The sequence below is a fragment of the Sceloporus undulatus genome, chromosome 2 (genome assembly GCF_019175285.1).
Source record: "Sceloporus undulatus isolate JIND9_A2432 ecotype Alabama chromosome 2, SceUnd_v1.1, whole genome shotgun sequence".
In the NCBI taxonomy this organism is placed as follows: Eukaryota; Metazoa; Chordata; class Lepidosauria; order Squamata; family Phrynosomatidae; genus Sceloporus; species Sceloporus undulatus.
Window position 1 is genome coordinate 61,917,011 of NC_056523.1, and position 22,312 is coordinate 61,939,322.

Genomic DNA, 22,312 nt, shown 5'->3' on the forward strand with positions numbered 1-22,312 from the left:
AAAATTAAATTTTTGAAACAATTTGTTGGTGCTACAATTAGCAAATACAAATTGATACTGCAACAACTTCCTAGGACTATTTAAATATGGATGTATCCCTTTGTCTATCTTTCAGTCAACTAGTTTGGGAACATTATTGGACAAATTATTCCAAGAATAATATCCTGGATGAAATACTATGAGTTTAAATTAATGACAAAACTGGCTCTGAATTAAGCCAAATTTGAGCAGGCTGGTTTTGATCACAATTAATTTCTGTCAAAAATGGCATTGAAAAAAACCATAATTTTGTCCAGATTGAACAAAAGGGGATAAAGCTTTATCCCATATATGATTATCTAGAAGTAAGTCATATTAAGCATAAACCACAGTTGCTTGGAACATGTCATTCTGACAAAAAAAACTCCAGCAAATGACAAAATATAACCCTGCATGGAAATCAAGCTTTCCAAATTCTGCTTTGGAGAGGGGTGGGACTTTTCTCAGCTTTGGTTTTAAGACTTTTCCCACATAACTGTTTTTAATAATATCTTGGAGTTGTAGTCCATTAAAGAAAGTTTTCCAACCTCTGCTATGAAGAGGGGGGGGGGAAACCAAATTTTCACAGCCCCCCTACACTGCTGCAAGCACCAGTTTTAATATGAGAACTATAACCCCAATGGAAGAAACTTCCAGGTAAAAAGAAAGTTTATCAAACTCTGGTTTAGTTTATTGCTGCTATTAATCAGTGCCCCTTAATGAGCACATTTTAATTTTATGGTCAGCACTGTGGAATCATTTCTCATGCCCTGGATCCTCATCCTTGTTATTGTCATTGTCATCACTACTGTGCCATGCAGGTAGAGGATGGTGAAGATAATAATGATAATGGTAATAATAATAATAACAATAATAATGGGCCAATGGAGCAATGAAGACCAAAATGACAGTTCTTCAACCCTTTAGGATAAGGTGCGAAAGGTGGGAACAGAACTCAGTATATTAGTAGATTGGAAATATCCACAAAACAGCAATTGTCTGTGCTATAGTCAGAGTCTTGAAGCAGGAAATACTGAGACAGCTGGGTATGTCCACTCTGACTATTTCTATACCTTCAGCCCTGGTACTGGTAATGGCTTGAAAGGCTTGGAGAAAAGAAACTGACCAGATAATGCCCATGGCATGTCTATAGAAGTTGCTCTGAAGCAGCCTGTAACAGTGGGTCCAGCAAAACCAAGATTTTTGAACATTTCAATAATTTCAAGGATGTGCGATTATCCAGAGTTTCCTTGGCTTGCCAGAGGTCAGGCCCTGAGAGGGACAAGCCCTGAGAATCAATGTCAGGTCCTGGCACGTGGCACCTGGGAACATTAGTTTGCATATAGCATTGTAGTATCTTGGACACACTTGATGTCATGAACTGTATAATTAAAAAGATTTATGTACAGCACTGTGTAAATTTACAGCACTATATAAATAAAGCTTAATAATTCAGTTTTAAAGGCTAGGGAGGTTTGGCTTTTTTAGTATTTGGACAAGATACCACTTGAGAATACAACAAAAGAAATCTGTCTGAAACCCTTGAGAGGTGCTGTTGCCAGTCAGATATGACAATGCTTGGCTAGTATCACCTACCAATGTATAAGTTAGCTTCCTCTGTTGCTATATTTTATGTGTTCAGTGTCTCTTCAGCAGTGCGTCTAGCAACACTGAACTGATGTCTTCCTGGACTTTTTGGACTACAACTCTGATCAGCCACAACCAACATTTTCATTGTTCAAGGATTATGGTAGTTTTCAGTCCTTTTTTTATGAACTAAGGTAGGAAGAGATCCTGCTTAGGACATACTTCTTGCCTAGCCATTTCTACTGCTTCCCGTTGCCATTTTGCAAAAGTCTCCAAATCATTTCCTTGTTCTCTTATGAAGATACTGAAGAAATTCTTATTATATCTGGAGCTTGATTTTTTAGCAAACATTAACATGAGATAATGGCTTAAAAGTGTACCACTCCATGCTTAGTCCTTCAGTGACTCAACAACTGAAAAACTGCCTAAAATCAGCTGTATCCTGATATTTGTACTTTTTGAGTTCAGTATATAAAGTATTTGTTTTGCAACCTACAAAGTTTTTGAATACACAGAGAAAATATAAAGATTGTAGTTTGTGGTCACATTGGGTCATTATTTGTGGTTGTTTTGTTTTGCTCTTTTTCGTAAGTAGTCTCAGCCACAAACCACAACTAGGTGGAGTTGTTTTGTGTCATAGAGGAGATGAACTCCTAAGCCTCTTCAAAAGAGCTTATACTTTGGCTAGGTTTTAGTGGCATGTTCACCCTTGGATGATTGACAGAGTCTAAATATGAAGCTTGGCAAGGGCATTACACAAACAAAATTGATATATTAATAAATTAATTCTTTTATTGACCAGGTGCAAAATATTTTTAATGCAAGGCTGGATTTGCAGCAGATTTAAGAGCGATTTAGGTTCTATCACAGGCTGACATTTCAGAGAAATTAGCAGTTAGGTAGTGCAAATTAATGGAGTTACCATAAGTTGACAGGCAACTGGAAGGCACATACACAGACACTGTGCAGGTTCGTACATATTTGAAATGGCTTCTTTTCTTATCCTTATTTTCTACCTGCACTATAACATAGTTGATCTTTACACTTATACACAGAGCTACCCCAGCTTCTTTTTCTAATAGTTGTACGGAAATTTGATTTAATCACTTTGGTTTAAATTTGAAAAGAAAGTAAGCAATAGATGAGGAGAAGGGGTTGGGCAGCTTTTTGCTGGACGTTCTGGAAATGCATGGTCTTTTGATGCATTGTCAGAATCTTTTATGTTATGCAGAAAAGGAGCCATGAGGGTGCCTTGTTAGTGAATCCAATCACAAAAGTTGTTTACATCCTGTCAGAAGTAATGATGTTGTGAGCTTCAAACTGGAGAAATCCACCTCAGCTCATTACAAGGGATATATCCCTGCCTCTATGCAAACAGCTGCCCTGATCAAGAAGATTGCCAGTGTAGCTCTGGGCAGCTCTGGCTTGGATTGCTCCTTCAAGTCCACTTGATGAAACCTAGACAAAACTGTATAGCAGCAGCAATGCCACATTATGGGTCGTTGTGCTGGGAAAACTGAAATACTGTGTTATTCATTGTGCTTTGAGACATGAAATCTCCTCACCAATTAAAATGTGCACCAGCTCTCAGCTTAGGCTTTCAGTCTCGAAAGATTCTTCATAATAGCACACTTTGAGGATACAAATAATCATTAGCTTATATACATTAATTGCCACAACAGAGAACATCAGTACCTTGTTCTTTGAGATATAAAGCAGTGGATATTTTTGTTCAGACGTGACCCCTTCTGAAGAAATTTTTGCCAAGAAAACCCCATGATAGATTTGTCTTAGGGTCACCATCAGTGAGAAATGACTTGAAGGCACATAAAAACAACAACAATGTTCAGTGAGCCAGCATGATGTAGTGGTGTGAGTGTTGGACTGTGACTCTGGAGACCAGGGTTTGAATCACTGCTCAACCATGGAAACCCACTGGGTGACCTTGGGTAAGTGACACTCTCTCAGCAACCCCTTTCTGAACAAGCCTTGCAAGAAAACCCTGTGATATATTCACCTTAGGGTTGCTATAAGTCAGAAATTAGTTGAAGGTACAGAACAACAACAACGTTCCATGAATGTACTCTCGTCACTTGTTGTTTTATAGTGCCCATGAATTTCATAGTTTTTTCCTTGGGCAAGGAGTACTCAGATGTGATTTGCCATTACATTCCTCAGAAATTTAACCTACATCCAAGTACTAACCACGTATGATCCCGTTCAGCTTCCATGATCAGATGGAATTTTGTGTCTTCCCAGTAGTATACCCAACATGCTGGCAAAACTTTTGGAAGTTTTTTGTCCTCACTTCCTTCATGCAGCTCTCAATACCGGCAGTAAATCGTATCTGAATGGTTTCTTTGCTCTCCACAACCAGCTAGTTTGGGATGTGGGGTGCACAGAGAGACTGTAGTGAGGAGAGGGGTTATCTGCTTTCCATTTCCACTGGAGTCTGCTTTATTTGTCAGCAAAAATCTTTCAGTGGATCTTGGCATGACTTGTGGCTAAAATAATGAGGCCTGTCTATTAATTTTTCCTGCTGATTTGTCAAAGCTCTTAAACTTACTTTTTAGAATTTTGTACTGAAAGTGGCATATTGAGTTGATGTTAGTTACCATAATGATCTGAAGAACAATCTCTGAAGAAAGGAACTATCTTGATAATTGGGCTTGCAAGACTGTGCTATACTTGATTGTCAAATGGCCCACTGGCTTAGGTATTATCAGCCTTGACTTGCAGATGTCTCAGAATCCATATATTCTGGATCTCAGGCAAAAGTTTTTCTATATTCTGGTGAAAAATCATGAATACGAGGTATTGGAGATTTTAGGTTTATGCTCATGCTCCATAGGTATAGCTTTTTCCTTAAACCAGCACTGGGGACATCACAGGGGTAACAAAACAAAACAAAGAAAAGCCCTCAAGGGGGCATGGGTGCATTGTCACCACATTTTGGGTAAAATGGATTCCCATCACTTCCTGCTCTGAAAAAAGAAGGGGGGGGGATCGCTTTCCTGGGCCTAAAAATATTATTACAATCTCTCTCCCCCCCCCCCTCCAGCTCCTAGAGGGAGTTGGGATGCATTTCTGGGGCAAAAAAGATTGTGGATTTTTTTTTTCTTGTGGTGAGTTTGTGGTGGTAGGTACACCCCTCCCAAAGTCTCCTATGGGGCCAATGCAGCCCTCTAGCTTCCCACAGTTACTCACCCATGTTTTAAATCAAGAATCTAGTACAGTGGAACTTTGGTATCTACTGGGGTTTGGTTCCAGGATCCCCCGTGGATAACAAAATCAGTGGATGCTCAAGTCCCATTGAATATAATGGCATAGGAAAATGGTGTCCTTTATACAAAATGGAAAATCAAAATTTGCTATTCAGAATTTATCCTTTTTTAAAAAAAATTCAAGTCGTGGATACTTGAATCTGTGGATAAAAAAATCTGTGGATAAGGAAGGCTCACTGTATTGGAATTTGTGTAATAAACATCGAGTTACAGGGTCTAACAACCTTCACTACTCACTTAGACTTGACTAAAAATTATTTAATATTATTCATATGTTGTGGGATAAAGATGTACTGCTATGGAGTAAAAACCTGTAGCTGGAGAATTAGGTAGATAGTGGAAACCACTATATGGAATTCTTCCTCTGCTCCCTCTCACTTTCTGGGTGCTGTTAGGTTTGCCAAGTTGCTCTGTGTGTGTGTGTGTGTGTGTGTGTGTGTGTGTGTGTGCGCGCGCCTGTGCATGAACATGCCTTCAAGTAACCTCTCAACTTATGGTGATCCTATGAATTTTCATAGGGTTTTCTTAGGTAAGGGATACTTAGAGGTGGTTTTGCTAGTTCCTTTCTCTCAAATATATGCTACAGTGGAAAAAGAAACCTTAACTCAAAAAATTCTGTCCTGCCTGTAAACCAGGGGTTGGCAACCTACAGCCCGCGGGCCGGATCCGGCCCAGTGAGGCCTTGGGACCGGCCCCAGGCCAGTCCTGTCGCCGATTGCCGCCCCTGCCGTAGCTTATGGCCGCGACTGCTCATGCAGCCGGCTGGCCACCCACTTCCGTGACCACCTCCTCCTCTGCCTCCTCCTTCTCCTCCGCCCCCTGCACGCTCCCTCTGGCCGCGGCCGCCCATGCGGCCGGCCGGCCGGCCAGCCAGCCAGCCACCCACCTCCGCCTCCTTCTCCAACCTCCTCCTCCCACGCACATCCCCCTTGCGTTTCAGGGCCGCGTGCAAGCGGCTGGCCATCCACCTCCTCCTTTGCCTCCTCCTCCGCGACCCTGGCCCTGGCTGCGCGCCGGCCTAAAATGGGAGCTGGCCCCTTAAGGAGGCAGAGCCTGAGAAGAGGAGGAGGAGGAGGCGGAACAGAGGAGGACTCTGGGCCAGAGGGAGGGCAAAGGGCTCTTTGTCTTTGGCGCGAATTACAAAGCTTCCTCTTTGTAATTCGCAGGAGCAGCAGGAGAAGGGGAGGTGAGTGGCCATTTCAGGTCTCCCTTAGTTTTTATTTCTTTTTTCAGGGCAGACCTGTGTAAGAGAGTCAGTGTGATTTGAATGTATTTATTTGTTTTTTATTTTTATTTTTTTGGTTAATTTTTATTATTTAAAATATCCAACTCCCTTGTTTTTTATTTTATTTTTTGTTATTTTTAGTCTTAATAATATCCAGTTTTCCTTTATTTTTTATTTTTTATTTATTTATTTAAATTTTATTTAAATTATTTAATTATTTATTTTTTGGCTTTGGGCCCCCAGTTGTCTGAGGGACAGCAACCCGGCCCCCGGCTCAAAAAGGTTGCCTACCCCTGCTGTAAACACTGGCAGCTTACCTCGTACCTCTTTTCCATTGTGATTTTATTTCCTATGTTTTCCTATGTCTGCCTTTTCTCAAACATCTTTCTCATGTTCTTACTTTCCATTAGGTTCCTGTTGAATTCTGCTTAGTTTAGGTTCCTGTTTCACTCTGTTTCTGGGTTCATTCATGCTTAGCTTCCTGAGTCTTTATGACATATTCTAGCCTTCTTCAGAAAAATACTGTCTCAAGCAAACTGTTTATCTTATCCAAATGGCTAACTATCCCTTCCTTCACAAAAATTACTGTAAACATTCTGACTGCTTAATTGCTGGGTAGTGAGAATGTTCATAAATCTTCTGTACCATTACATCAATTCAGCTGGTTCCTACTACTATAGTATAGATTATAAGTATAGTGTAGATATATGACCCTCAGTGAACATGTTAAATCAATACTAGTTATGATATGTTCCTTCCTGAGACAAACCTGCTGAATAAAACAAAGCTGAAACAGGAAGTCTAATCTTGCCTGATGCATTTAATCATGATAATTACACAGATATGTACATAAGGGGAGAAACAAAGAGTTGATGAGAAACTGAAGATATGTAAAATATTGCATTTGCATTTCCAGAAGGTGGAGACCTGTGCACGTGGATGTGCACAATATGAAGAAGTTGCATGGAAGCATGGTGTAAAACAAAACAAACAAGTTACAGTGTGTCGGATGCAAGTATTTCCAGTTTTTCCAGGCACAGTTCTGACTTAGAAAATGAAAACAATAAGAGGAGACAGAGAAGAGTAGCCTAGAATGACATTGCTATGTTTTAATCCTTTGAAGCTAGATACATAAATTTAAGGTCTCTGGTGTTAATCATGTATTATCATACTAGCTGAGAAGTTGTAATATATGGCTTCATTATTCTAAATCTTGGCCTATGAATTTAGTCTGTGCTAGATATTACAAGATTAGGAATCAAAGTCATTTTTATGTATCCTTTATGAAATTCATCTGCTTTTGTATTGAAACAAGAGAGTTGTAATCATGGTTGGCCCTTACAGGAATACTTGCATTAAGTTTTGTGTGGTTGATTTATAGATGGTAAAACTAACGGTTTAGAGCCAAAGATTCTCCTGCATGGGTGAAAGGTGCCTCCATTTACATAAGGGATGATGTTGAAGTTTCTTCCCCTCTGCATCCTCCTGTATTCCTCAAAACAAAATCCAGAGAGTTAGCAAAACTTTCAGCAGCATGTATGGGTGAATTTGGTGAATCCCCACCATTGTCAGCAGAAATGTCTTCTGCTTCGGCAGCAGAATGTTTGGATTGAAGTTTTGTTATGCTGGATACTAACCAGTATTATCTTTTGAAATGTAGGATCGAAAGCTGACAAAAGTGGAAAGGCAGAGGTTTAAAGAGGAAGCAGAGATGTTAAAAGGCCTCCAACACCCAAACATTGTTAGGTTTTATGACTTTTGGGAATCATGTTTGAAAGGAAAGAAATGTATTGTGCTGGTTACAGAACTGATGACCTCGGGAACCCTGAAAACGTAAGTATCGGTATTAGCCACATCATGAGCTTTACAGCAATTTCACTTGTTGGAACAAATTGCTCACTTGCTTCATCTCAGATTGTTTCACTATTAAGAAATGAACTCCTCCTATTGTAGGACAGCTTGCCTGTTTGTTTTCAAACTTAAATGAATACTAATTTTCGTTGCTGCTGTGTTCTAGTCTGTTGCTTTATTATGTAATCACCAGCAGTTCTGTCCTTATTTCCTCTTCCCCTTGTATTTTGCAGTGAAAGTATTAGTTCATCATTCATACCACCTATTATCATGCCACAATAAAATAATTCACTGCTGATGAGAGAGGAGGGGAAGAAGCATTTGGCTCAAAACAAACTGACACATTTTATTCATCTGAATCATACTAATTAATATTTCATTATGCTTATAAGCCTGTTAAATTTGATGATGGCATCAACTGAAAACATTTCACTGCTTATGAAAATACTCTGCTTTTTTTGCCCCATTGGGATATTTTATTGCTTGTTTTAAAAGCAAGGTAGATTTAAAAAAATATTTAATGCTGAGGGAATGTGAGCATGATGTCAATAAAACTATAGTTAGAAATTATGCCATATATCAGCAGATGTATAGTTCTGCAAAATAATTTTCTTAAACCATCAGTACTCTACACATAAAGGTCTTAATGAAGAAGAAGCCCCACAGATTTGGAATTAATGGCCATTAGTGTATTGGGACCTGAATTATTCAATTTACATTTTTAGTAGCCCTAATATCCAAGTGAAGTTCTACACCAACTTTATATTCACCATTATTTTGTTGTCTGAAATTGTGTATGTAGGATTAATTTTTATTGTAGTGGGTATGTTTCTGTTTCAGATATTTGAAAAGATTTAAAGTGATGAAACCAAAAGTCCTTCGTAGCTGGTGTCGGCAAATTTTGAAAGGTCTCCATTTTCTGCACACCAGAACTCCACCAATCATTCACAGAGATTTAAAATGTGACAATATTTTTATAACTGGACCAACTGGATCTGTGAAAATAGGAGATTTAGGTTTGGCAACTCTCAAGAGAGCTTCATTTGCCAAAAGTGTGATAGGTAAGTAATTTCAGTTTAACTTTAATTTAAATAAAAAAGGAACAAAGATCTTCTCTGAAGATGCCAGCCACAGATGCTGGTGAAACATCAGGAAGAAATTTTTCTGGAACATGGCCACATAGCCCGGAAAACCCACAAAAAACTATGGATGCCGGCCATGAAAGCCTTTGATTTTACATTGGAACAATAGAAAGCTTCTCAATTCCCAGATCACCATCATCCCCCTCTGTACAGAATGCAAGGTCTAGAGTGTGCCCAGTGGCATGCGTGGGGCCAGATACCACTTGGGACAGCCCAATGGTTGTCATGGTGGCCAGGAAATCCTGAGCCACTCCCAACAGGATAGCCTCGGCATGGATGTTGATGTCCCCTAACAATATAAGCTGAGGAGACCCCAACACCACTGCCGAGACCACCCTGGCTAGTTTAAGCAGGGAGACTGTTGTGCAGTGGGGTGGACGGTACACCAACAGAATCCCTAATCGATCCCGGCTGGCCACCTTTAAATAAACACATTCAAACCCTGTAGGCTGAGGGATAGGACACCTGATCAGGGGGATATTATACTGATAGACCACTGCAACTCCACCTCCCCATCCCCCATGTCTTGCTGCACAGAGAATCCTGGTGGACAAAACTGAGAGAGAATAAAGCCCTCCCCCCTGCCTCATCCAACCAGGTCTCTGTAATACAGGCCAGGTCAGCTTGTTCTTCCAGGATCAAATCCTGGATGGCAGCTGTTTTACCATTCACTGACCTAGCATTCAGCAGCAGCACTTTGAAACTGGAGGGATAGCTACCTTGACTATCCAGATTTTTTTGGGATGGGAGACCTATGATGATGCAACTGTCTTCCATTTCCACATCTCCTTTAATTGTAAATTAAATGGAGCAGGGATGAAGCACAAATGCAATAGATAAAATAATTAAAAATACTTATTTTCTAAAAGTTAATTGTCTGCAGACAAAATATAAGGAATGATTCCCAAGGAAACAGCCAGTAGCAATACTCTGCTGTCTCGTGCACAAGAATTCCCCCAAGGGTTCACACAGTGCTATAACATTCAGGTTTTACTGAAGTCTGGGAAGATTTTCATACCAGTGCTTACTGTGGCATAAATGCTGGTAAAATGCCAGTAAAACGGGGAGCAGTCATTTCCCATGAACAAAAACTTTGCATTCATGCGAAATGACTGCTCCCCGAATGATTCAGGGATGTTGGAGGTGAGAGGATGATTCCCTGATGTTTAGGAAGTACGTCAGGTTTTCACACATGTGCACTTCCTAAGTATTTTACTGTGGCTTTACCAGTGGTAAAGTGTTGGTATGAAAATCTTCTAGCTTCTTCTGCGTTTATAGTAGTGCAGGTAGATTATCACATGGGAGGCTTATCATGGTTAAAACACCAGTAAAACGCACCAGAAGCATGAAGGTGTGATAGCCGGTTATGTTGCTGAAGCATCACTGAAGAGTCTCCTCTCCCGTCAGCAGAGCATTCGTGGAGCAGCCATTTCTTCAATAATGGGAATTTCCACTACTGAAAATGATGGTAACTTCTGTTATGAAGAAATGGCTGCTCCATAAATGCTTTGCTGATGGGAGAGGAGAGGGGATGCTTCAGTGAGACTTTAGAAGCACGACTGACTATCACACATTCACACTTCTGGTGTGTTTTACCGGTATTTTAATCATGGTAAGCTCGGGTGTGATCATCTACTTTGGTTTCACTTTTCCCCCCTAGCAAACCTGTAAAAGGTAAGACAGCCCTTCTGTGCATGGAAAAATCTCTTCATTATGCCAAATGGTACCTTTCGACCAACACAGTATTTCAGTATTTATAATTACTTTAACTTCAACTGAAAATGCTGAGCATGCTTGCACAAGTTGTCCTTATTCAGATTTGTCATTTTAACATCTTCTAAAATCTTTGTGAAGATGGAAACAAAAGAATTGATGTGCATTGATAAGCACATATAAATCAGTTGTGTAAACCAAACTCTTTTTATTTGTGTGCAGGTACTCCAGAATTTATGGCTCCAGAAATGTATGAAGAACACTATGATGAATCAGTGGATGTATATGCTTTTGGAATGTGTATGTTGGAAATGGCTACCTCAGAATATCCTTATTCAGAATGCCAGAATGCTGCTCAGATTTACAGAAAAGTAACCTGTGTGAGTAGGTTTTTTAATATGGGCATTTTCTTCTTCAGTCTACTTGTTATTGTTAACTCTTTCAGCATATATAAATTTAGGATATTATTGAGAAAGCTTGAATACCCCAATGCCACTTTGCTGTTGAAATTATCAGTGTTTTACATTTTCATATTTAAATGTTAATTTTCCAGTGGGACTCCCTCCATTCTTCCATGCTCAAACCCACCCAACAAATCATTGCATTTGCTGAAGTGAGTCAAGTTGCCTGTTTCTCCATTCTTAGCAGCTAGGTACAACACAGACCATTGAGCTTGCAACAATGTAACCCCCACTTTGTCCTTTAATGGGCAGTGTACACATGTAGGATTTGTGTGTGTGTGTGTGTGTGTGTGTGCGACTTCTAAATATGTTCCTTAGATTTCACAAAAGGCATCATTCCTCATGCCCCCCCAACATAGTTTTGTGTTGATTGGTTCACTCAAGCCAATTAGAACACAGCAAGAACAACTATGGGGCATTCTTGGGAAGGTTACATGGACTGGCAGGAGCAACTAACTTGGGCAAATGTTTCTGCATATACCATTATATGCTGTGTGATACAGGGTTATTTTGTTGGGTGTTTGTGTGTTCTGCTGTACAAGCTAATGGTTCTAATGAGAGTGGGGTGATGAATCAACTCTGGGTTCTAGTCCAAAACTATGAAGACACTATCCAAGATGCCAAGTCCTACTCCACAGCTTGGATAGGGGCTTTAAAATTTGGGATGAAATATGAATCAGATCCCATCCTTATTGATCCTCCCAGCCCCTGTGTATGTCCTCAATTTGGTCTGAAGGGTTGGGGATTATCTGGGGCAGATTTCAGGGGCTCATAGGGGGTGGAGGGGAAAGAAGAGGATGGGCGAGTCTTGTTGTGCAAGTGAGAGATCTCTTTCTCAACTTTTAGATGTTGCCTTAGGAGAACAGTACTATTCTAACTATTATCGTTAGTACTTTCCTTTTATATGACAAAATCTTTGCTTTCTTGAGTACATTTTTTCAGCATCATTTAGTTATGCCAGATCTTTGTTAATGCCTTTTGTAAATAGCCTAGAATGGATCTCTTTCATTAAAGTGATTAAATCTGCATGGAACAAAGTATTCTTTCAAAGCTTCAAATAACTATGTTCTAAGTCTGCCCACAGTGGAAAATGTAATGCTACAAATATCTGGATGTAGAATTGAATGCTCTGTTTATGAAGAAATTTAGACATTTGGTAAAGTCAATCTGTCTAGTAAAAAGAGATATGATAGTGAAGTTGCTGGGACAACACACAAGGCACCAGCTATTCTTCTGATTAATCATGTTGCATAAGTACAAATATATTCACAAGGAACTGCTGTTTTGCAAGCAGTTCTTATTGCCTTGTAATGTAAAAAACATAAAGTATACCAAATGTATCTGAATTTTGACATTTATCAAACTATTTTCTTTAAATAGTCAAGTCTGAGAAAATTTATCCAAGGAACACAAAATGACAATAAACTTTGATGGAACACTAACAAATATATATAGATTAGACTATTAGCCACTTTTTTTAAAAAAAAAAGTTGTTCATTAACTTCCCTTTGTTAAGCAAGCATACTGGTAATTAAATCAAACTGCATTCAAAACTATTTTGAATAAGATGAGGATTATTCAATTAAGGATTTTCTTCTTTGCAGGGTGTCAAACCAGCAAGTTTCGATAAAGTTACCGACCCTGAAATTAAGGAGATAATTGGAGAGTGCATTTGCAAAAATAAAGAAGAAAGGTTTGTTTAATTCTTTGTTAAATTGCAAACAAATCCATTAAACTGGTTTTAAACTGATTGATTGACTGGAAGGAACCGATGGAAGTTGTGGACCATAAATTGTAAGTTGAGGCAGTGCTTAGGGGTTTCTTATACATTTTTCTGGTTTAAAAATATTAAATGAATTCTTTTCAATATTGTTGCTCACCATTTGGAAGACAGAAACTAATTTCATCACTCTGTTGGATAATTTTCACTAAAAAACTGAACAAGCCGAAGTTTCTGCTAGATCTCCCAGTGATTTCTGAAGAGGGATTTGGGGGAGGGGGCATTGATTGACACTAGTTTCACTACTTTCTAGGGATACAGTCCAGAAAGTGGAACTGGAACATTTCTGATGTTTAACATGACCGTTATGTTATAGTGTCTGGCAAATTTTTATTTTAATTCACATGTTATTTAAAACCTATCTAAAACCATTGATGGAGATCATCATGGGATTTCTGTCAGGAGTGATAAATATGATCACACCAAGCTCTGTATTTTTCCCCCCTATCAGATCATGTAGAAGAGGGATATACAAGCAATCAGTGGGCAATTGGGATATATTTTTCCTCCCTGAATTCTCCAGGAATAACATGCTACCACTTCCAGATTTGTTATTGCAATGGTTGCACCAAAGTAAACAGAAACTGACCTTTAAAGCAAAGGAGGGAGTTTGAACCTTCTTTTCAAACTGATTCACACTTCCAGAAAGGTTCATAGAATCATTCAATCATAGAGCTGGAAGAGACCACAAGGGCCATCCAGTCCAATCCCCTGCCATGCTGGGAAGAATCTGCTTCAACCAAAGAGGACTAGACTTTTGGCAGTGACCCAGCGCTCCTTTTCAACAGTTGCTCCTAGACTCTGGAGCGACCTGCCGGATGAGATCCGTCAGATCACCACCTTGGAAACCTTTAAGAAGGCTATTAAGACGGATCTCTTTCGACAAGCATTTCCAGACTAGGTCCACTTCTATTTTCCTGTCTCCCTCCCCCTCCACTTCTCTCCCATTTTCTCCATCCCTTTTTTCACCCTATCTGATCCCCGCTATACATTTTTTAAAAAATAAATCTTCCATTGATTTTAGCTGTGATTTTATACGACTGTTTTAATATCTGTCTGGTTTAATCTCTTTTTAGTATTACTATGTTTTTATACTGGGGGGGAGGGATAGGGATTTTAGAATTTTAACTGTATTCTCTTTTATTGTTGTAATCCACTTGGATTCCAAGTGATTAAATGGAATATAAATTATTGTTGTTGTTGTTGTTGTTGTTGTTGTTGTTGTTATGCAAGAACACACAATCAAAGCATCCCTGACAGATGGCCATCCAGCCTCTGTTTAAAAACCTCCAAAGAAGGAGACTCCACTACACTCTGAGGGAGTGTGTTCCACTGTCAGGAAGATCCTCCTAGTGTTGAGGTATCTCTTTTACTGTTGCTTGCATCCATTGGCCCAGGTCCTATTCTCTGGAGCAGCAGAAAACAAGCTTACTTCATCCTCAATATGACATCCCTTCAGATTCTTAAACAGGGCTTTGCGGTTTGTTTTTTCTTCAGGTACGAAATTAAAGATTTGCTAAGCCATGCTTTTTTTGCTGAAGATACTGGGGTAAGAGTGGAACTTGCAGAAGAAGATGATGGTAGGAAATCCTCTATTGCCTTAAGACTCTGGGTAGAAGATCCTAAGAAACTGAAAGGAAAACCCAAAGATAATGGAGCCATTGAGTTTACTTTTGATCTGGAGAAGGAAACTCCTGATGATGTTGCACAAGAAATGGTAAAATAAACTTCTCCTGACAAAAAAAAAAAGTATATAAGTAGTACTTAAAATCTCAAAGGACACCAGGAACTAATCTGGTAAAGTAAATTTCATTAAAAAAAATTAGCACAGATTTAAAAAAAACTATAAATGATATAGCAGTTGGAAAACCTGTATTTGATATATGTCTATCCATCTGTCTACTTTAAAATTCAGTTTCTTTAAAATTAATAGGTTAATTTTAAAATTAAGATGTTTTCCAGACATCAATATAAATTAGCACTGGAAGTTAAAAAAGCAGTTGTGTAACTTTGTTTGTATGTTTCTGTGCAAGCAGCCAGAATAGATTCTGCACCAGTTGCATCACTTCCTGCAGGAAGATGAGATATGTCTAAACTCATTTCTTGGTTTGAAATGATAGAAATTGAGAACATGGCTTTCTGAGGTTTGACACTAATACTGTTGAATTACTGATCTGGTAATCCAGACCTTGGGGGGGAGGCATTGACTATTACAGTTGTACCTCTGTATCTGCAGAGTTTCCACCCATAGAGTTAATCATCCATGGTTTGAAAATATTTTTAAAAATACAATTGCAAAAGCAAACCTTGATTTTGCTATTTTATATAAGGGACCCCATTTTACATAATGGAACTTGAACATCTATGAATTTTGGTATCGTCACCAATCACCACTTGCTGATATCCCATATTTAATACTTGGGCAGAATTGGATGAAATTTTCAGGGATAGTTTTCATTTATCAGTGGATAATTATTCAAAAGAATATGTATCGTGAGTTTTCTACAACTTTTATAATTTGCAGGTCTCAGAGTAAGGGCTGACATCTTGTGAGTGTCATATGTAGTAATAACTGAAAATTACTTCTGCATATTGAACTTTTTTTTTTTGGCTATGGCAGATGAAAGAATCAGGCACCTATGTCTGCTGTAACTCCCCCCTGCCCTCCTCTGTTTTCTAGCTGGGTGCTCCTCCCCAATCTATTCAGTGGCCAGGAAAGTATGGAGCAAGCAGGGGACAGGAGATTTCTCTGTTCCTGCAAATGTCCACAGGAAGAGAGACATCCTTCAGGGGGATCCTCTGGAGGTCTCGGGGGTGACATTTTCTTCTTGTGGCCAGTTGGCTGCTTGGCTGTCCCTTGTCCTTCTCTGGCCATGGAGCGGGGTTTCTGATTAGAAAACAGATAGATTGAGAGTTTGGGGATGTAACTGCAGTGCAGGATGTCAGCCAAGCATACACTTAGCCCCTTGGGGATTTTGGGGTTTTGGATAATAGTTATCACAATGACAAAAGAAGAGAGCAATAAAGGTGATTCTAGTTAAGAAAAGGCCAGACTTTTTTCTTTTGTGTTCACATGATCCCAAAGCCACAAAACTGCAATAAGACAAAAGTAGACAATAGACATGGTCAATCTGATGGTAGAGGCAGAAAATTTTTTGTAGTCACCTTTTCCCAAGCAAGCATAGTGCTAAATCTTCCATGTCCTATAGAGTGTACCACATAGCTCTCAACATGCCTAATCTTGGGGAAGAGAACTAGCAAAAAGCACTGAGTGCTGGATCAGACTTGCAAAATATTTCTTCAAAATCCCTTATGTAAAAGAGCAAAAAATTATATTGCAGACATTTCTATGATATTATAAAACATGGATGGCATCATGGTCAAAAAATTGGTGTTAGGATCTGCATGAGCCTTAGCATAATGTTGCTGAATGCAGGGCATGGCAACTTATATTAATGTGGGGCCCAGTTCTCCCTTCCCCATGTTGAAACTCCTGTACTAACTTTCAGTGGCAAACTGGAAAAAAAAAACACTCAGTAGAAAACTCTTGTTTTAAAAATGCTTTCGTAGTGTAATACACATGGGTACAAAGTGACATACTGCTGCCGATACTACAGTTTGGGAATGTGCAGTAACTACACGCTCGCAAACCCTAGTGTGTGTCGGCGCCACCATGATTGTGTGGCCCCACCCACAACGGGTGCACATTCATGACCTGTCCTGTGTGACACATCCAAACGGCGCATTGCACAGAACACATCGCTGCACCACTGGAGGGTGCTTATCACGCCTTAGCAGTAGGCCCTCCTTTTGGGCACACGCATCATTGGCGTGGAAACCAAATGGCTACGCCAGTGATGCAGCAGAGAAAGGGGCCACCCCTTTTTCCTCTTTAGTGCTGGGGTGCCTGTGAGCATGAAGCCCCAAGGACACCCCTTTTCTGGGCCACAGCATTTTGCCACTTCTCCGTGGCCTGGAAAAATGCCGGATTGAGGCCACAGGGCTGCCGGTGAGGCTGCCCTAGCCCAATCCAGTGTGAAAAGGGGCAGCACAGACCTGCCCCTTTGGGGCTGTCTGTACAGCCCCGTAGTTTGCTGCAAATTTGGAGAGCAAACCAGAAAAAAAAACCTCCTTCAAAGCAAGGGTTTGAGTCTTTTTAACAAGATTGCTGCTGACATTTGGCAGTGTATTTTGTTGCTAGATATCAGTGACATGGTTGGAGGATGCTTGTGGGCCATAGAAATGACACTGAAAGCTATGTAGGCCCTCACCATAAATATACTGCCTATTGCTGTATATTGCCACTGGAATCATTTGATGAGTTGTTTGGTTTAAATCCCCATAGTGTACCCTAGACTAGTCCTAATTATTTCAGCGATTCTGGCCTTGTTCAAATGCATTTGAAACCATAAGTGAATAACAATAATAGGTTCCTCCCATAAAAGCTTTTTACAACACATAGAAAATTAATGGAATTAATTTGACTGGTATATTAAGAGTTCTCAAGTGGACTGACCACAATGTTGCTGTGTTAAGCACATATCTTGGTGAAATTGCCAGTAGAATGTATGGAGCAAATTCCAGATCAGTCTGTTAGTCATAGAGAGGCATCTGTAGGATGAAAGGAGATCGGTGTACGTGCTCAGAACTGGACAAAAAGTTTTGGGTATCCTTCTGTCTCTTCCACCAAGCTTTCTTTTATGAAAACAGGCCAACTTCTTTAAACAAGGCCCTACCAGCTGGCTAACAAGTATTTTCCTGTTCTGAGTAGTAACTATAATATTTGGAGTAGATTTTATTGTATTTTTCTGTGCTGCAAGTGAAGGCTGATCCACCAGATTTTAAATCAGTGTATACATATTTTAAAAAGCTTAATTAGAATTCCCAAAATATTTCAAATTGAGTCATTTTGGTTTTGATCTTTCAGATCCTGCCGAAGGAGATCTAACAAATTACTTAAATTCACATATTTAAATTGATCAGGGATGGATCATTTCACAAGATGGACCCTACTATAAATGTGGAAATGGTCAGATTGTTCTCTGTTTGGGTGGAAAAAAATAGTTAAATCTGGCTGTGATTTAAGATTAAAAACAACATTTCCAAGTGAGCTCTTGATATGGTGTCATATGGATATGTTTACATTGTCACTTATGTGATCTTGTATTTATTTTTATTTATGGGATTTATATTCCACCTTTCTCCCAAAATGGGATTCAACATGGCTTACAATAATTCATAAAAATGAAACTAAAAAAAATTAATTACAACAGTTTAAAAAATAACAATAAAATAATATAGTATTAAAACATAAGTTAAAAACAGTGCTCATTTACATGTTGTAATCTCATAAACCTTAAAAGTAACACACTTTAAATAATGAGTCATCCTAGCTTTGAGTTCAAAGAGGGTGCATAATGTTATTGTTTTGGGGAAAAAAACAGTAACAGTGTAATGGTTTGAGTGTTGGACCAGGCTGCATTCAGCCATGGAATATGCAAATCACACTCCCTCATCCTCAGAGGAACACAATGACAAACCTCCCATGAGTAAATCTTGCCAAGCAAAACATAATTACTTGTTGAATGTAAGGAGTTAACTGTCACTTGTTACTTCTAAGACATTGCTTTTGGGGAAATCCAGCACGTTCCCCCTATTTCAAGCATAATGTTTTTAAAAATAAATAAAAAGATTTCAGCTTCTGGAGAAATATGGAAGATATTGTGGTATAGCTATTAGAATATTGGACTAGGGCCCCAGGAGACCAGAGTTCAAATCCCCACTCCATCATGGAAACCCATCATGCTCTCAGCCTGAGAGAAACAACACCCACAGACACACCTGAACAAATCTTGCCAAGAAAACATTGTGATAGGGATGGCATAAGTAAGACTCAACTTAAAGACCCATAATGGTAACAAATCTGAAGAAGTAAGCTATAATTTATGGAAGCTGAAATAAATTGTTAGTTTAAAAGTGTTGCAAGGCTTATTCCCACCCTCTTTTCATGCTGAAACAGATTAACGTGGCTGTTTTAAACAATTACTAAAAAATAATAATAATAATAACATGCTAATATTATGCCACTCTTGAGTAACATTAACAAGGTATTCATTAAAAATAACTAACATTAATTTCTAAAAAATAAGTAACAAATTAATTTTGAAAAATAAGATTCCATGTTCACCCATTTCCTAACTAAGTATTACTTGGTATTATAGTAATAATATTTAGTATAATAATATTGTTTAGTATTATAGTAATATTGCTGTTTGGTAAGGCCATACTTGGAACAGCTGCCAAATGGTATATTACAGCAAGGAAGCACTTGTTTCATGATCCATCTATTGAGATGTACATTATGTTTCAAAATACAGGAGCCTCAGATGCAAATTGGTATAAAACAAATAGTTAAATAGTGCAAGTTAAACATCCTTTGCTATCTATAGAGCTTATCTCTCAATGCACATTTTAATTAATTAATTAATTAATTAATTTCTATTTCTTTTTGTTGATAAATGTGCCACACAGGTAACCACTGCAGACTTTTGTCTTCAGAAGTAGTTTTCTCAAGCTGCATTTTAATTTGGAAATGTCTCACTTCAGTTATTCATGAAGCAAATACACAGGTTTATGTGAATTGTATGATTGCCAGATATGAATGCAGTATGTACAGTACTGGTTTTAATTATTCCTAGAAATGCCCCCTCCCTTTCAGCCATCTGTTACGTGTTGATGAGGAAAAAATCCCACTAATGACTGATCTTATATGAAACTCGTGTGATCTTTAAATGAGAATTGTTAGGTTACATATATTCAAATAGAATAATGTTGCTCATTCAAATGCTTCCAGGTGTAAAATTACATTTATACTACCTGGACAAATGTTACATTTATTGCAATTTCTCTATTGTTTTTTTAAGGGAACAGATTTGGAACACATTATTTCAATTGTACCCTAAATCTCTTATGAAATTAATGTAGTGATTGAACCTGTGTATTAATGTGGATTCATGTTTAAGAATTTGTTCTGGCTTTCTTTCAGGTTGATGCTGGATTTTTTCATGAAAATGATGTTAAAATAGTTGCAAAATCAATACGTGACAGAGTAGCATTAATACAGTGGAGAAGAGAGAGGATATGGCCCATGTTGCAATCTGAGGATCAGCGGGATCCTGAGAGTTTAGAAAAAGCAAAGGCCCCACAAGCACAACCAGTTCAGGTTACTTACCTTTCTCACACTGGTCACCATATCTTGTCAGAACCAGAAGAGCCTGAAGCAGACCAGCATCTTTCTCAACAGACTCTTCCCACAAGCGTTACTTCACTTGCATGTAAGTCTTCTATTTGTGTGTGCTTGCTGTCAGTAAGAGAACTGCTTGCAGACTTCAACTGGCAAGACAAGCATGACAGCCTCTGTTCCCACTTCAATTTCCTGCATGTGGTCCCAAAACCTGTTCCCTGAGATGGTTTTCAGGTAGCTTTTGTGGACTTCAGGGTGCAGGGGAAGGGAAGAGGTTTTCCACTCAGAATTGAAATTTTGTGTTGAATTAGATTTGAAGTTTAATTGACCAAGTGCCTTATGCATTAACAGTGAAGAATGAACATATATTAATTGAAGTGCAGTGGAGGACTGTGTGAGCTCTATTGCTCTGCCAGCACAATTGTGGACTGTACAGCAGGTAAATTAAGCTAAAAGAAGAAGAAAATAAGATTGGACTATGTAATCTGGTGCAAAACCCTATTTATTTTGTGAACAAAATAAAGAAGAGATCAGTTTTTTAAAAACTTGACTACTCAAGCATCTACATTAAACTATTTGGTGCTAAATACATTTGCTAACGTACAGAAGTGCATATTATGACTTGCATTGCCACTTCAGCAGCTACAGTAATCCATGTTCAGCTGTGCAGGTCTGCACATAAACCTTATGCTTGGGAGCCTACTGTTTCTGCCTGATTCTGCAAAAACACCTTCTTTTCTGCTAATTTTGACCTAAGCAGTTTTTGACTGGAATGGACTCCCTCCCCACCATGGAAGCCATACAAAGAAGCAAGAAGTTTTTCTCTAAACATTTCAGTTGCCCCCGTACCATAGCTATAGACCGAAGCAGGAACTGTCTGAAATTCCAGATGTTGTTGAACTGCAACTCACAGCATTCTTCACCATTGGCCATGCTGCTGACAGTTCAACAATATCTGAAAGGCCACCCAATTACCACCCCTTCAGTAAAGCATCTGAACTGTAAATAAATAAAGCATCTGAAATCGACCACTAACCAGCATAAGAGAACTGTGCCAACTCCAAACTGTAATGGTTCGGTACCAAACTGTACAGGTTTGGGCTACTGTATTAATGAGCCAAAGTGTTTTTGACCAAGACCTTACTGTTATAGGTTTCACTGGATTAGTTAACTATAACTTCCCATTTTTGTAAAACCTATTTAAATTGACTTGAGAACCATATCTGAAACAGCTATATGCACCTTTAACTAAAATACTTTAAAAACTCAAATAGTGCTCTTTGCTTCACTAAGGCATACGGATAATTTACTTTAACTGCTTACAAGACATAAGTGTATGTTTAAAAATAAATTGATGTCTGATCCACTACTTCCAATATTTTCTTGTTGTACTTTATAACATCAGTATCATATGCTGTTTTGGATGCTTGAATAGTGCTTTCATTTCTAAAAGCCCTATAAATAATTTCCTTTACGCTGCCTGTGATATTCAAAGAGGGCAGAAACACAGATAAATAATTCAATATCTCTGTACAACATGATGAGCCATTAAAAAATAGAAGCTTGGCTTCCAGCTGCTGCTTTAACTTTGTATAGTTACATTCTTCCTCCACCTCCCTTTGTGGTTACAAATAATTTCTATAATGAGATTAGATTTATCTGCATTAGAAAGAACTCTGCATTATTACATGCCTAGAGTTTTTCTATAACTGGAGAGATGGGCAAAGCTGGAAGTGCCTCCCCACCACACAGAAAAAAAGGTTGAATGGACGTTGAGAAACTTTTAGAAATGAAGAGTAAATTCAAGCCTATGTGATGGCAGAACTCAGTCTCCTAAAGTCAGAAGAAATTAACTTCCCAAATGTTTGTATAAATCCAGTGATTAATCTGACTTTTTGGTTCCTATTAGAGTATTTATTTCTTAGGAAGTGAAGGAAGTTTTCTTTTGTAAAAAAATGCTTTATTTGAAAAGAATATAATACAGTAAGCCCTTGATATCCTCTGGGGT

At 38.7% G+C, this 22,312-nt stretch overlaps 1 protein-coding gene across 5 annotated transcripts in view; it reads left to right on the forward strand.

The window, feature by feature from the left end:
• Positions 1 to 22,312, forward strand: part of WNK2 (WNK lysine deficient protein kinase 2) — a 143,771-nt gene that overhangs the window by 32,381 nt on the left and 89,078 nt on the right. For all 5 annotated transcript variants that reach the window (XR_006102104.1, XM_042451144.1, XM_042451146.1 and 2 more), the window contains exons 3-8: positions 7,775 to 7,947; positions 8,806 to 9,026; positions 11,043 to 11,200; positions 12,886 to 12,974; positions 14,559 to 14,778; positions 20,107 to 20,395. Coding sequence is in view for 4 of the 5 variants with exons in the window: in XM_042451144.1 (XP_042307078.1) it covers positions 7,775 to 7,947; positions 8,806 to 9,026; positions 11,043 to 11,200; positions 12,886 to 12,974; positions 14,559 to 14,778; positions 20,107 to 20,395 (1,150 nt within the window). In the remaining variant the exon portion in view is untranslated. The remainder of the gene's footprint in view (positions 1 to 7,774; positions 7,948 to 8,805; positions 9,027 to 11,042; positions 11,201 to 12,885; positions 12,975 to 14,558; positions 14,779 to 20,106; positions 20,396 to 22,312) is intronic.